The 17,143-nt window shown below is 46.4% G+C and overlaps 1 protein-coding gene across 1 annotated transcript; it reads right to left on the bottom strand.

The window, feature by feature from the left end:
• Positions 1–976: 976 nt before the first annotated feature.
• On the bottom strand, positions 977–16,686 carry LOC137326865 (lysozyme C-2-like). Its single transcript, XM_067992248.1, has 4 exons — positions 16,557–16,686; positions 7,310–7,483; positions 2,010–2,088; positions 977–1,043 (listed from the first exon to the last, which is right to left on the bottom strand). The coding sequence occupies exons 1-4, from the start codon at positions 16,684–16,686 to the stop codon at positions 977–979; spliced, it is 450 nt and encodes a 149-aa protein (XP_067848349.1).
• Positions 16,687–17,143: the final 457 nt, after the last annotated feature.

Raw genomic sequence — 17,143 nt, 5'->3', positions numbered from 1 at the left:
AAAGGCACTGTATAAATGCAAGTTCTTATTGTTGTTGAAAGAATGTTGTGTACACTGACCACTTAAAGTACAAGGCCCCTTTACTGACTTGTTGTCACCTGCCAGGCCCATTCTTGCATTGTCTCACTTTTGGGGGCTATGTCAGCTTTTGCTAGTTATCCAGGGCGGAATGTTTGAGAACATAAATGGAAATGAAACACTCGAGGCCTGCTTTTTTTGGCTGTGCTTCTTTATTTATTAACTCTGGTAGGTACAGCTGTAAAATAACTGTCCAGAGGAGTTCAGCGGTTCTAACTGTAGCGAGAAGCATTACAGAAGCAACGAAGGGAATTGGTGCAAGGCTGAGACAATTTAACGGTTACCATGGTAGCCTTACTGTCATACGCCGAGTGTAACAAGCATCATTTAAAGCGCTGGTGTTCATGTCGCCATCTTGTCGGGAAGTTTGGAGCCAGCCTCAGGTGCTGAAAGTGCCACATTGTTGATTGGGGATCATTCGCATCGGGTGCCATAGATTGGTTTATTTTCACCCCCCCACCTCCCGTAGCCCAAGGATATTGAAGCCAATTGTAGCCTTCTCTCCTCTCCCCTCACAACTATCTCAGCACAGACAAGGGATCAGATCCAGGACCTATATAGTATTTATTCATGGGGTCCACATTGAATGGTGATTTACATACTGATGCAACAGGATATGGACATCTCCTGTACTAGGCTACTAGGCTCACATGACCTCCCTCCAAATGGTGATCAGATGGTGGTGGGGGGGGGTCACAGCTCCTGACAATCACTTCCCCTCCCCCATCAACGGAAGGTGTAGAAAGCAATTCCCATGGGGTTGACAATTTAACGTCTCTGGTAAGTGCAGTTTAAAGAGATGTGAATGCTCTAGCAATGCAAAGCTAACTAGCAAAGGAGCCTCATGCTGCATTAGGGATGGAGGGAGTGGGACTGGCGAGTGGGGTCTCTTCCATCTTTATATTTCGCATCGAAACAGAAGCCGATCGACTTGTTGCCCCATGCACTTCCTCTTCCAGCCAGGCCTGCAATAGAAAAGAGCATCAGACATGAAAGAACAGTGACAGTGAATAAGGAGAATCCCACAGCATTTGCACATAGACTTTACAGCACAGAAACAGGCCATTTGGAGCAGTTGAGGTGAATAGCGTAGATGCATTTAAGGGGAAGCTAGATAAGTACATAAGTGAAAAAGGAATAGAAGGATATGATGATAGGTTGAGATGAAGTAAATAGAGTGGGAGGAGGCTCGTGTGAAGCATTTCCACCGGCTTGTTTCTGTGCTGTATATTCTATGTAAACTCCATGTAACATGGCAGCCAATTTGTGCACAGCAAAGTCCCACAAACAGCAATGAGACACATGACCAGGTGATCTATTTTAATGACACTGGATAAGGGATAAATGTGGGCCAGAGCAATGGGAGAACTCCCCTGTACTTCTTGAAATAGTGCCATGGGATGTTTTATGCCCACTTAAGAGGGCAGTTTAATGTCTCATCCAAAAGATGGCACCTCGACAGTGCAGCACTGAGGTGTCAGCCTAGATTATATGCTCAAGTTTCTTAATGAGGTTGAGCCTTCTGATAGGGTTGCCAAACCTCCAGGTCATGTGATGAAACCTCCAGGAATACGTCCAACCAGTGTTGGCAATCCGAACTTCTGACTTAGAGATGAGAGTGCTACTAGAGCCACAGCTGACACAAATCAAGCCTCATCACACTGCCTCCTATTATAACTCATTCCCAAAAGTCTTGGAACTCCTTACTGATCACCCTGAGTATTTCCCTCATCTTAGTCTCTTAACACCTAATTTTGGAGTCACCAAAACACAAATTGAATTCTGTTACTTTTTTCACCCATGGGCCTGTGGGCCTTGACCCTTCACCTTGGGTTCTCATTTAAAAGTGTATTTCCATCACTTTGAATTGCCAACATGAATATTCAAAGTTTTAGCTTGAGGCAAAAAAAAGAAAGCAGGGTTTAGTGTACCAGATTTCCATTCCAAGCTGGGTGACAACTACAGACTTGGCACATTGAATGTCATCAGTGATGTCATCGTCCAACAAACCTGTAATAAAAAAATACAATATATTTATTCCAATATTTTTAATTGCTACATTACAATAGTGACTGCACTTCAAAAGCATTTCATTGGCAGCAAAAAGCTTTGAGACGTCCTGAGGTTGTGAAAGGCGCTATATAAATGCAAGTCTTTCTTTTAAACCAGGCTTATTTCAGAGAAGATGCATAACAAATGATCTAAGGGACCATGAACAAATAGTGATTTTACATGTGGTTTAGTCATAAGCGGGTACCACAGAGTTAATTGTAAGGTTCCCCCCCGCCGCCACCACACCCCCCTCCCCATTCATTATATTCAGTAAGGACCTGGAGGAGAGTATAGACAGTACCATAGTTACATTTGTGGTTGGCGCCAAATTCTGCAACAAAATCAGAACTTTAGAGGAGGGACACATTTTGCGAATGGATTTCGATAAATTGGGGACTTGACTGACACAATAAGAACATAAGAAATAGGAGCAGGAGTAGGCCAATCGGCCCCTCGAGCCTGCTCCGCCATTCAATAAGATCATGGCTGATCTGATCCGAACCTCAAATCTAAATTCGTGTCCAATTTCCTGCCCACTCCCCGTAACCCCTAATTCCCTTTACTTCTAGGAAACTGTCTATTTCTGTTTTAAATTTATTCAATGATGTCGCTTCCACAGCTTCCTGGGGCAGCAAATTCCACAGACCTACTGCCCTCTGAGTGAAGAAGTTTCTCCTCATCTCAGTTTTGAAAGAGCAGCCCCTTATTCTAAGATTATGCCCCCTAGTTCTAGTTTCACCCATCCTTGGGAACATCCTTACCGCATCCACCCGATCAAGCCCCTTCACAATCTTGTTTCAATGTTTCAATAAGATCGCCTCTCATTCTTCTGAACTCCAATGAGTAGAGTCCCAATCTACTCAACCTCTCCTCATATGTCCACCCCCTCATCCCCGGGATTAACCGAGTGAACCTTCTTTGTACTGCCTCGAGAGCAAGTATGTCTTTTCTTAAGTATGGAGACCAAAACTGTATGCAGTATTCCAGGTGCGGTCTCACCAATAACTTATATAACTACAGCAATACTTCCCTGTTTTTATATTCTATCCCCCTAGCAATAAACGCCAACATTCCGTTGGCCTTCTTGATCGCCTGCTGCACCTGCATACTAACTTTTTGATTTTCTTGCACGAGGACCCCCAGATCCCTTTGTACTGCAGTACTTTCCAGTTTCTCGCCATTAAGATAATAACTTGCTATCTGATTTTTCCTGCCAAAGTGCATAACCTCACATTTTCCAATATTGTATTGCATCTGCCAAATCTCCGCCCACTCACCCAGCCTGTCTATATCCCCTTGTAGGTTTTTATGTCCTCCTCATTCTCTACTTTCCCTCCTATCTTTGTATCATCTGCAAACTTTGATATGTTGCACTTGGTCCCCTCCTCCAAATCGTTAATATAGATTGTAAAGAGTTGGGGACCCAGCACTGACCCCGCGGAACACCACTGGCTACTGGTTGCCAGTCCGAGAATGAACCATTTATCCCAACTCTCTGCTTCCTGTTAGATAACCAATCCTCCACCCATGCCAGAATATTACCCCCAATCCAGTGATTCTTTATCTTGAGCAATAATCTTTTATGTGGCACCTTGTCGAATGCCTTCTGGAAGTCTAAATACACTACGTCCACTGGTTCCCCTTTATCCACCCTGTACGTTATGTCCTCAAAGAATTCAAGCAAATTTGTCAGACATGACTTCCCCTTCATAAAGCCATGCTGACTTTGTCCTATTAAATTATGTTTATCCAAATGTTCCGCTACTGTCTCCTTAATAATAGACTCCAAAATTTTACCCACCACAGATGTTAGGCTAACTGGTCTATAATTTCCATCCTTCTGCCTACTACCCTTTTTAAATAAGGGTGTTACATTAGCAGTTTTCCAATCTGCTGGGACCTTTGCCGAGTCCAGAGAATTCTGGAAAATTATTACCAAAGCATCCACAATCCCTACGGCCACTTCCCTCAAGACCCTAGGATGTAAGCCGTCAAATCCAGGGGATTTATCCGCCTTGAGTCCCATTAATTTACTGAGTACCAATTCCTTAGTGATTTTAATCGTATTTAGCTCCTCCCCCCCTAGAGCCCCCTGTTTGTCCAGTGTTGGCATATTCTTAGTGTCCTCTACTGTAAAGACTGAAACAAAATATTTGTTCAGCATTTTTGCCATCTCCATGTTTCCCACCATTAATTTCCCGGTCTCATCCTCTCAAGGACCTACGTTTGCCTTAGCCACCCTTTTTCTTTTTATATAACTATAGAAACTCTTGCTATCTGTTTTTATATTTTTTGCTAATTTATTTTCATAATCTATCTTCCCTTTCTTAATCAATCCTGTAGTTACTTTTTGCTGTCTTTTGAAGACTTCCCATTCTTCTATCCTCCCACTAAGTTTGGCTACCTAAAATGTCCTTTTTTCGTCGGATGCTATCCTTAATTTCTTTACTTAGCCACGGATGGCTGTCATTTCTTTTACACCCTTTTTTCCTCAGTGGAATATATATTTTTTGAAAGTTGTAAAATAACTCCTTAAATGAACACCACTGCTCATGTACCGTCTTACCCTTTAATCTATTTTCACAGTCCACTTTAATCAATTCCGCTCTCATACCATCATAGTCTCCTTTATTCAAGCTCAGTACGCTTGTTTGAGAACCAACCTTCTCACCCTCTAATTGGATATGGAATGTAACCATGTTATGGTCACTCATTCCAAGGGGATCCTTAACTAGGACATTATTAATTAATCCTGGCTCATTACACAGGACCAGGTCCAAGGTTGCTTGCCCCCTTGTAGGTTCAGTTACATACTGCTCAAAAAATCCATCCCTAATACATTCAATAAACTCTTCCTCAAGGCTGCCCTGCCCAATTTGATTTGTCCAGTTAATATGATAGTTAAAATCCCCCATAATTATAGCTGTTCCCTTATTGCATGCCCCGACTATTTCCTGATTAATACTTCTTCCAGCAGAGTTGCAACTATTAGGAGGCCTATATACTATGCCCACCAGTGTTTTTCTCCCCTTATTATTCCTTATCTCTACCCAAACTGTTTCATTGTCCTGATCCTTTGTCCCAATATCATTTCTCTGTATTACAGTGATTCCTTCCTTTATTAACATAGCCACCTCACCTCCCCTTCCTTCCTGCCTGTCCTTCCTGATCGTTAAATACCCTGGCATATTTAATTCCCAGTCGTTGTCACCCTGCAGCCATGTTTCTGTAATGGCCACAAGATCATACCCATACGTAGTTATTTGTGCCGTTAACTCGTCCATTTTGTTATGAATGCTACGTGCATTCAGATAAAGAACTTTCAAATATGTTTTGTGACACTTAGTTCCTGCTTTTTCCTTTTTTAACACTTTACCTTTTACTCCATACCTTCTGTCCCTTCCTGACACGCTTTCCTCTGTCTTCCTGCTCAGGTTCCCAACCCCCTGCCACAGCTTTGATGCTGGGTTAATCGCCTTACGCCTTCTAGTTTTTATTTAATCTGTCGTGCCTAAAGTACACTTTCTTTCCGCTGCTCTACACTTTTCCCTTTCACTTGTTCTATTTGTATTGTTGATTTCCCCTGGGTCTTCCCCTCTCTTGCTGCTCTCAACTTTATTCCCTTCTGACTCCCTGCTCAGGTTCCCATCCCCCTGCCACTCTAGTTTAAACCTTCCCCAACAGCACTAGCAAACACCCCCGCGAGGACATTGGTCCCGGTCCTGCTCGGGTGTAACCCGTCACGCTTGTACAGGTCCCACCTTCCCCAGAACCGGTCCCAATGTCCCAGGAATCTAAATCCCTCCCTCCTACACCATCCCTGCAGCCACGCATTCATCCTGTCTATTCTCCTGTTCCTATACTCACTAGCACGTGGCACCAGTAGTAATCCTGAGATCACTACCTTTGAAGTCCTGCTTTTTAATTTATCTCCTAACTCCTTAAATTCACCTTGCAGGACCCCATCCCTTTTTTTACCTATGTCGTTGGTACCAATATGGACCACGACTACTGGCTGTTCACCCTCCCCCTCCAGAATGCCCTGCAGCCGCTCCGTGACATCCTTGACCCTAGCACCAGGGAGGCAACATACCATCCTGGAGTCACGTTTGCGGCCGCAGAAACGCCTATCTGTTCCCCTTACAATTGAATCCCCTATCATTATAGCCCTGCCACTCTTCTTCCTCCCGTCCTGTGCAGCACAGCCACCCGTGGTGCCCCGAACCTGGCTCTTGCTGCTTTCCCCTGATAGGCCATCTCCCCCAACAGCATCTGAAGCACAATATCTGTTTGAGAGGGAGATGGCCCCCGGCGACTCCTGCTCTACCTGCCTAGTCCTTTTACTCTGCCTGGCGGTCACCCATTTCCTTTCTTCCTGCGTAATCCCACCAGTCTTCTTATCCCTGCCGGACCAGATACCTCTGCGGGGAGAAATAGCAGTGGGTTATTCCACCACATCACACAAACAAGCTGCCTTTGCTGGATAACACTCAGGATAAGGTACACTAGTGGTTATCTCCCTGGACTAGTAATCTGCTGGCGGAGGGAGTCTAGGACAAGGGGACATAACCTTATAATCAGAGCCAGGACACTCAGGAGAGAAGTTAAGAAACACTTCTTAACACAAAAGGTGGTGTCTCCCACAAAAAGCAATAGATGCTGGCTCAATTAATAACTTTAAATCTGAGAGTGGTAGATTTTTGCTAGCCAAGGGTATTAATAGATATGGAGCCAAGGCGGGTGGATGGAGTTAGGATATAGATTAGCCATGATCCCATTGAATGGCAGAACAGGCTTGAGGGGCTGAATGGCCTACTCCTGGTTCCTATGTTCATAATGGCCAGATAACCTGTTTTAGCATTGTTAGTTGAGGGTTAAATATTGGCCAGGACACCAGGGAAAATGCCCCTGCTTTTCTTCGAAATAGTGCCATGGGATCATTTACCTCCATCTGAGGGGGCAGACAGGGCCTCGGTTTATCGTCTCATCCGAAAGACAGCACCTACGACAATGCAGCACTCCCTAGGAAGTGTCAGTTTAGATTATGTGCTCAAGTCTCTGGAGTGGGACTCGACCCCACAAGCCTTCTGACTTGGAGGCGAGCGTGCCACCCACTGATCCACGGCTGATACATAAAAAAAGAAAATAACCAAGATTATTGTTGTGTTGATTGACCTACTGTGACAGTTGATCCCACAGAGATTTTTGGAGAACTCGGTCATGTCATCATTACACCACAGCCTACTGTTAATCTGGAAAATCCCATAGTTAGTTGATATCATTATTCCATCATTCCGATAATGTTTGATTGCTTGCGTGTCGAAGACACTTTCACCGTAAGCCACGCACAGCCCTGCAATTAAAATAACACACGAACACCATTGTTTGTAAAACTTCATAAACACAAGTTTAATTCATGTTAAACCTCAGCGTTTTTTTTAAACTGTCCTCAGGAGGTGGGTAAATACTGACAAGGCTGCACTTACTGCCAGGGTTGCCAACCCTCCAGCTTTGCCCTGGAGTCTCAAGGAATTGAAGATTAATTTCCTGGACACTGCTGCGAGCAAAACCCCAGAGAGAAAAAGCCACGGGGCCTTAAAAAAATTATGTTTTTTTCATATTCTTTGAATACTTTTGTTTTTTAGTTATAGAAATAGGAAAAAAAAGGCCGTTTGACTCTGCAGGGCAGTTGGAGGTGGGAGGGCTTGTGATGAAACCTTCAGGAATACTTCCAACTAGAGTTGGCAACCCTACTTACTGCCCAGTTGTAGTAATAAGTGATTGTGTTTTTTTATACTTCAGAAGGCATAAAGAGTGAACCACGTGATGTAGACTGGAGTCATGTCATTGGACTGGATTCTCTGTTCTGAAGGACATCGATGAACTCCTTATATTTTTGCAACAATCCAACAGTTTTCATTACATAGAACTTCACACACACACAAACATGTCGGTATTTATGCACTACATGAGCCTCCTCCCACCATACTCCATCTCACCCTATCAACATATACTTCTATTCCTTTCTTCCTCATGTGTTTATCTAGCTTCACCTTCAATGCATCTATGCGATTCGCCTCAACTACTCCTTGTGGTAACGAGTTCCACATTCTCACCACTCTGGTTAAGAAGTTTCTCCTGAATTCCTTACTGGATTTATTAGTGACGATCTCACATTTATGGCCCTAATTTTGGTCTCCCCCACAAGTGGAAACATCTGCTCATGTTTTGTTACTGGTGCTCGCCCACAAAAAAACAGATTTGTTAGTTCATAACTCACCACGGTGGAATTTTAACTCATGACCTCTGAGCTACTAGTCCGTAGCATAACTGCTACAGATCTCTTGTAGCAGCAACCTTCTTTCATTTGCTCTCTCCACTCCATTGCCCTTGTCACAAGGCTCCATTCAGTCTCGGGGAGTCCCATTAAGAGAGTCTTTCTCTGTTTTTCTCTCTCTCTCCCCCTCTCTCCTCACTTACAGTCCATTTACAATGGTTTTTATTGAGTGACCTTGGTGAAGGGCTGAGGTCCATAGTCAGGCCACTTGTTAGACTGATAATAGAAGAGATGAAGTAAATCAAGTCGCAATGATTGGATGATCTGAAGTTTGAGTTTTAAAGGATCGGAAAGAGTCAAACTGGAGAAAGACACAAACACAAACGCTGTTTCCAGGTCTCTCTGTTGGATCCAGGTGCAGGAGTGAGACCGAGAACAACCAAAACAGCACAGAATGTGGGTACCGATGTAGGTTTTGTAGGGGGTGGTGGTGTGTGTCAGCTTCACCTCTGACTTCTGAGCGGTTCGAATCGCTCCCACTCCCTTGGTTCTAGACCTTGGACTTATTTGGGGGTTGTGACAAAAAGTGCAGCGGACAACTGGTTTTGGTGCAAGAAAAACTGGGTTTATTGAAGTCACAAATGAACTTATAACATTAGGATTACACTGAGATTATACAGACATACAAAAGTACACTTAGTTAAGAATGGGGAACACATGGCATAACGGGGGAAAATCACGCTATTAATCCCCTTACCCTTGTCCCACCCCCAAAACCTAACTAAATTGAACTAGGAGAGGTCAGGGATCATGCTTACCAACCAGGGTTCCTTGACAGTTCGAAATCCAGCCAGGTAAGCCGGTTGCAGTTTTGGGGTATGCTCTTTGTGTCCTTTGGGGCCTGCCGTCCCCACGTGGTCCTGGTCTGTGGAATTTGCAAAGGTTCTTCAGTTGGGTGGAGTCCGCTGATGCGATAAAGCGCGGTTGTGGGTGGTCGATCTTCGTGGAGGGCTGCGGTTGAGGCCATGTTGTCTTCGGTTGAGCCTGCCACACTGTGCCCCTTGCCGTGATGTTGCCTGCAGGCCTGCGAACCTCCGGATCTCCTTCCTCCGTTGGTTCAGCTATCTCTCCCTGCTTAAACTCTGCTTAAAACCCGCCCCCTTTGTAACTGGTGGCCCAGTTATACTGTTTTTTCAAATTTCTTATCTGAGTGCCAAATCAAGGTTAGTTCTTTGTCTGATTTAGGTGGGCTTCTTCAGGTGATTATAGTTTTTCGCCTTAACTGGTTTTGGGGCGGTTGTCTCCTTTTTAATGGGCTTGCATAATGTTTATCGTTGCCTTCCTGCCCCTGTAACTAGCCTTGAACTGAAAGCCATTGTATATGTGAAGTCTTGATGGGCTTGCATAATTGCTCCATTGTTGTCTTCCTGCCTTAGTAGTTAGTAGCGATTATTTATGCAAGGTTTTGATGGGCTTTAGTTTCGTGTAAGATGAAGTCTTTCTCTGGGTTGATTGTTTTAAAGGGAAGAATGCATATTCTGTCTCCTCTCGTTGTCTGGTTTCAGGCAACAATCCACACTGCACCCAACAAGCCCAGGCATGTCAAGTCCCAGGCCCTCATGGGCCTAACCTCCTGTCTGCAGGGTTCCACATTTAACCCAGCAGTTGGGTCCTCTGCCATAAAAGTCCAAAAGTCATATCCTCATTGATGATATGAAAAATGTGGGAATTTTGAGAACCCTTCAGTTTACATCGTTTGTTTGCAGATAGAGGTTGCACAAACTGGAGAAAGACACAAACACAAACGCTGTTTCCAGGTCTCTCTGTTTTTCCCCTTGATGTTTACTGGGGTACAGTCCACAGGCCATCACCCAAGCTGAGATCAGTGAATGGGCTGGAACCGTGGAACTTCTGGTCTACATTGGCTCAGTCCCATACCACATGCTGCGTTTACTATCTAAGCCACTGAGATGACCAGAAATCTGTGGCCTTAAATTATCAACACCAGGTTATAGTCCAACAGTTTTATTTGAAATCACAAGCTTTCGGAGGCTTCCTCCTTCGTCAGGTGAGTGTTGGATTCCATAAAGATATAGCATATATAATCAGAGAACAATGCCTGGTGATTATAGATAATCTTTCCAACTGCCCGTTATCAAAGCAATCAAAGGAGTTGAATGGTGTTCAGACAGGGAAACATTACATACAAGACTACTGAATACACAAACGGTCACAACACAAAGACAGAGAGAGAGAGGGAGAGAGACACACACACCTGAAAGGCAGAGAAAGAGATAGAATGACCAGTTGTATTAAAAACAGATAACTTTTTTTCGCTGGTGGGGTTACATGTAGCGTGACATGAACCCAAGATCCCGGTTGAGGCCGTCCTCATGGGTGCGGAACTTGGCTATCAATTTCTGCTCGACTATTTTGCGTTGTCGTGTGTCTCGAAGGCCGCCTTGGAGAACGCTTACCCGAAGATCGGAGGCTGAATGTCCTTGACTGCTGAAGTGTTCCCCGACTGGGAGGGAACCCTCTTGTCTGGCGATTGTTGCACGGTGTCCATTCATCTGTTGTCGCAGTGTCTGCATGGTCTCGCCGATGTACCATGCTCCGGGGCATCCTTTCCAGCAACATATGAGGTAGACAACGTTGGCCGAGTCGCAGGAGTATGAACCATGTGCCTGGTGGGTGGTGTCCTCTCGTGTGATGGTGGTATCTGTGTTGATGATCGGGCATGTCTTGCAGAGGTTGCTGTGGCAGGGTTGTGTGGTGTCGTGGACGCTGTTCTCCTGAAAGCTGGGTAATTTGCTGCGAGCGATGGTCTGTTTGAGGTTGGGTGGCTGTTTGAAGGCGAGTAGTGGAGGCGTGGGGATGGCCTTAGCGAGGTGTTCGTCGTCATCGATGACATGTTGAAGGCTGCGAAGAACATGGAGTAATTTCTCCGCTCTGGGGAAGTACTGGACGACGAAGGGTACTCTGTTGGTTGTGTCCCTTGTTTGTCTTCTGAGGAGGTCTATGCGATTTTTCGCTGTGGCCCATCGGAACTGTCGATCGACGAGTCGAGCGTCATATCCTGTTCTTAGGAGGGCGTCTTTCAGCATCTGTAGGTGTCCATCGCGTTCCTCCTCGTCTGAGCAAATCCTGTGTATTCGCAGGGCCTGTCCATAGGGGAAGGCCTCTTTGACGTGGTTAGGGTGGAAGCTGGAAAAGTGGAGCATCGTGAGGTTGTCCGTGGGCTTGCGGTAGAGTGAGGTGCTGAGGTGCCCGTCTTTGATGGAGATTCGTGTGTCCAAGAATGAAACCGATTCTGAGGAGTAGTCCATGGTGAGTTTGATGGTGGGATGGAACTTGTTGATGTCATCGTGTAGTCTCTTCAGCGATTCTTCGCTGTGGGTCCATAGGAAGAAAATGTCGTCGATGTATCTGATGTATAGCGTTGGTTGGAGGTCCTGTGCAGTGAAGAAGTCGTGCTCGAACTTGTGCATGAAAATGTTGGCGTATTGGGGTGCGAATTTGGTCCCCATGGCTGTTCCGTGTGTTTGGGTAAAGAACTGGTTATCGAAGGTGAAGACATTGTGATCCAGGATGAAGCGGCTGAGTTGTAGGATGGCGTCTGGAGATTGGCTGTTGTTGGTGTTGAGTACTGATGCTGTCGCAGCGATGCCGTCATCGTGGGGGATACTGGTCTAGAGTGCCGAGACGTCCATCGTGGTGAGAAGTGATCCTGGTTCAACTGGTCCGTGGGTGCTGAGTTTTTGTAGGAAGTCTGTAGTGTCGCGACAGAAGCTTCCCTGTACGATGGGTTTCAGGATGCCCTCGACGTATCCAGAGAGGTTCTCACACAGGGTTCCGTTGCCTGATATGATAGGACGTCCGGGTGTGTTGGATTTGTGTATCTTTGGGAGGCAGTAGAATTCTCCCACGCGGGGAGTACGTGGGATGAGAGTGCGTAGGATGCTTTGAAGGTCTGGATCGAAGGTCTTGATCAGTTTGTTGAGCTGGTGGGTGTGTTCTTTGGTCGGATCTGCGGGTAACTCTGTAGTGTTCCTGGTTGTCCAGTTGTTGGTATGCTTCTTTGCAATAGTCCGTTCTGTTCTGTATGACGATGGCTCCTCCTTTGTCCGCTGGTTTGATGTCGATGTTGCGGTTGGTCTTGAGAGCGTCGATGGTGTTGCGTTGTGCTCGGGTGACATTCTGGACTGTCTTTTGAGTGCGGCTGATGAATCTGGCGTTGACGCATCTCCTGACAGCCTGAGCATACATGTCAAGCTTAGGGCAGCGACCCTCCGGAGGAGTCCAAATTGACTCTTTCTTCTTCGGTTGCTGTGCCGCGGATCCCTCTGTCTGCTGTTCCGGATAGTTGATTGTCTCATTGGGTTCGCTGCTGAGATCTTGGGATTTGTGGAAGAATTCCCGGAACCTCATTCTCCTGATGAATTCCTCTGTGTCCGATGCGAGACCGATTGGGTCCATTTTGGTGGTGGGGCAGAAATTGAGCCCCGGCTGAGAACTTCGATTTCGTCTGGTTGAAGGGTGTGGTCGGACAAATTGACGATAGACTTCCCCGTGGTTGCATCCGCACCAGCGGTAAAAAGTTATCTGTTTTTAATACAACTGGTCCTTCTATCTCTTTCTCTGCCTTTCGGGTGTGTCTCTCTCTCTCTCTCTCTGTCTTTGTGTTGTGACTGTTTGTGTATTTGGTAGTCTTGTATGTAATGTTTCCATGTCTGAACACCATTCAACTCCTTTGATTGCTTTGATAATGGGCAGTTGGAAAGATTATCTGTAATCACCAGGCATTGTTCTCTGACTATATATGCTATCCCTTTATGGAATCCTACACTCACCTGACGAAGGAGGAAGCCTCCGAAAGCTTGTGATTTCAAATAAAACTGTTGGACTGTAACCTGGTGTTGTAAGACTCCTTACATTTGTCCACCCCAGTCCATCACCGGCATCTCCACATCATGGCTACTATCGACACCACAAACTGCCGGCTCACAGTGGAGAGGATCTCCAAGATGTTCGCGCATATCGACACAGACATCAAGTTTCTACAGAGCTGCAAGAAAGCAGACAAGGTCCCGAAAGGACGACAGATCACGAACCCACTCAAGTCGACATACAACTCAGATTACGCTGAGAGACTCTGCCGTCATACCTCTCGCACACTCCGCAACCATCTCGTACACCAACTCTACAGCAGACGCCGCAATCTCGAAACTAAGATAGAGTCCATACTCTCAACCTGTACTCAGGACACAGCAGACCAGCTACGATATACCGCCAAACAGACGAGGCAACGGAACTACGCTGCCTACATGAAAACCAAGAGCAGGAAGCTTGAGAAACTCGGCATCACCACCAGCATCACCCAAGCCTCCCCCGGTACCACGGTTGCAACCACAGGGAAGTCCATCGTCAATTTATCCGACCACACCCTTCAACCAGACGAAATCGAAGTTCTCAGCCGAGGGCTCAATTTCTGCCCCACCACCAAAATGGACCCCATCGGTCTCGCATCGGACACAGAGGAATTCATCAGGAGAATGAGGCTCCGGGAATTCTTCCACAAATCCCAAGATCTCAGCAGCGAACCCAATGAGACAATCAACGATCCGGAACAGCAGACAGAGGGATCCGCGGTACAGCAACCGAAGAAGAAAGAGTCAAATTGGACTCCTCCGGAGGGTCGCTGCCCTAAGCTTGACATGTATGCTCAAGCTGTCAGGAGTTGCGTCAATGCCAGATTCATCAGCTGCACTCACAAGACAGAATGTCACCCGAGCACAACGCAACGCCATCTACGCTGTCGAGGCCAACCGCAACATTGTCATCAAATCAGCGGACAAAGGAGGAGCCATCGTCATACAGAACAGAACGGACTATTGCAAAGAAGCATACCGACAACTGGACAACCAGGAACACTACAGACGGTTACCCACAGATCCGACCAAAGAACACAACCACCAGCTCAACAAACTGATCAAGACCTTCGATCCAGACCTTCAAAGCATCCTACGCGCTCTCATCCCATGTACTCCCCGCGTGGGAGAATTCTACTGCCTCCCAAAGATACACAAATCCAACACACCCGGACGTCCTATCGTATCAGGCAACGGAACCCTGTGTGAGAACCTCTCTGGATACGTCGAGGGCATCCTGAAACCCATCGTACAGGGAACCCCCAGCTTCTGTCGCGAAGCTTCAGACCTCCGACAAAAACTCAGCACCCACGGACCAGTTGAACCAGGAACACTTCTCACCACGATGGACGTCTCGGCACTCTACATCAGTATCCCCCACGATGACGGCATTGCTGCAACAGCCTCAGTACTCAACACCAACAACAGCCAATCTCCAGACGCCATCCTACAACTCATCCGCTTCATCCTGGATCACAATGTCTTCACCTTCGATAACCAGTTCTTTACCCAAACATACGGAACAGCCATGGGGACCAAATTCGCACCCCAATACGCCAACATTTTCATGCACAAGTTCGAGCACGACTTCTTCACTGCACAGGACCTCCAACCAACGCTATACACCAGATACATCGACGATATTTTCTTCCCATGGACCCACAGCGAAGAATCACTGAAGAGACTACACAATGACATCAACAAGTTCCATCCTACCATCAAACTCACCATGGACTACTCCTCAGAATTGGTTTCATTCTTGGACACACGAATCTCCATCAAAGACGGGCACCTCAGCACCTCACTCTACCGCAAGCCCACGGACAACCTCACGATGCTCCACTTTTCCAGCTTCCACCCTAACTCCGTCAAAGAGGCCATCCCCTATGGACAGGCCCTGCGAATACACAGGATTTGCTCAGACGAGGAGGAACGCGATGGACACCTACAGATGCTGAAAGACGCCCTCCTAAGAACAGGATATGACGCTCGACTCGTCGATCGACAGTTCTGACGGGCCACAGCGAAAAATCGCATAGACCTCCTCAGAAGACAAACAAGGGACACAACCAACAGAGTACCCTTCGTCGTCCAGTACTTCCCCGGAGCGGAGAAACTACGCCATGTTCTTCGCAGCCTTCAACATGTCATTGATGACGACGAACACCTCGCTAAGGCCATCCCCACGCCTCCACTACTCGCCTTCAAACAGCCACCTAACCTCAAACAGACCATCGTTCGCAGCAAATTACCCAGCTTTCAGGAGAACAGCGTCCACGACACCACACAACCCTGCCACGGTAACCTCTGCAAGACATGCCAGATCATCGACACAGATACCACCATCACACGAGAGGACACCACCCACCAGGCACATGGTTCATACTCCTGCGACTCGGCCAACGTTGTCTACCTCATACGTCGCAGGAAAGGCTGCCCCGGAGCATGGTACATCGGCGAGACCATGCAGACACTGCGACAACGGATGAACGGACACTGTGCAACAATCGCCAGACAGGAGGGTTCCCTCTCAGTCGGGGAACACTTCAGCAGTCAAGGACGTTCAGCTTCCGATCTTCGGGTTAGCGTTCTCCAAGGCGGCCTTCGAGATGCACGACAACGCAAAATCGTCAAGCAGAAATTGATAGCCAAGTTCCGCACCCATGAGGACGGCCTCAACCAGGATCTTGGGTTCATGTCACGCTACATGTAACCCCACCAGCGAAAAAAAGTTATCTGTTTTTAATACAACTGGTCATTCTATCTCTTTCTCTGCCTTTCAGGTGTGTGTGTCTCTCTCTCTCTCTCTCTGTCTTTGTGTTGTGACCGTTTGTGTATTCAGTAGTCTTGTATGTAATGTTTCCCGATCTGAACACCATTCAACTCCTTTGATTGCTTTGATAACGGGCAGTTGGAAAGATTATCTATAATCACCAGGCATTGTTCTCTGACTCTATGCTATACCTTTATGGAATCCAACACTCACCTGACGAAGGAGGAAGCCTCCGAAAGCTTGTGATTTCAAATAAAACTTTTGGACTATAACCTGGTGTTGTAAGACCCCTTACATTTGTCCACCCCAGTCCATCACCGGCATCTCCACATCTTAAATTATCACTATCAGGGAAGGGAGTGTGCACCAAGGGAAGGCCCTGACCCAGTGGGGATGTACGAGTGTGCCGGCTGTGTTTAACTAGCGCTGACGCATTGAGACTCACAGTTAGCCAGGCTGTATCCATGAAATCCATCCAATCCGTGAGCCTTTAAGATTCGTGCAAGCTCACATCTCTGAAAGATTTTGGCACTCGTGGCCACAAGCAGGAGATTGAGTACAAGCAGTATCTTCATCTTGTCTCTAACAGCAAAGGCTGGAGACTGATATTGATTCTGTCCTTATATAGAAATACGTTCGAGCTGTGTTCAGCTCACAAAGTTCCTCAAACACGACTCTGGAATGAAAAGAGAAAAACTTTTTTAAAAATGACCAAATGTCCCACTGATTTAACAATCGTCTATGATACAAGGGGAATGGATATGACACAGATAGAATCTGCAACAAGGCTAAAAATCTGGAGACATGAGTTCAAATCCCACCATGGCAGCTGGGGAATTTAAATTCAGTTAATTTAATAAAATCTGGAATAAAAAGCTAGTATCAGTAATGGTGGCCATGAAACTACTGGATTGTCGTAAAAACCTATCTGGTTCACTAATGTCCTTTAGGGAAGGAAACCTCACCAGGTCTGGCCTGTATGTGACTCCAGACCCACGGCAATGTGATTGATTCTTAATTGTCCTTTTAAAT

This window comes from Heptranchias perlo, chromosome 11 (genome assembly GCF_035084215.1).
Source record: "Heptranchias perlo isolate sHepPer1 chromosome 11, sHepPer1.hap1, whole genome shotgun sequence".
Taxonomy (NCBI): Eukaryota; Metazoa; Chordata; class Chondrichthyes; order Hexanchiformes; family Hexanchidae; genus Heptranchias; species Heptranchias perlo.
The sequence above is the reverse complement of the archived record's forward strand: the minus strand, read 5'-3'. Positions and strand labels throughout refer to the sequence as shown.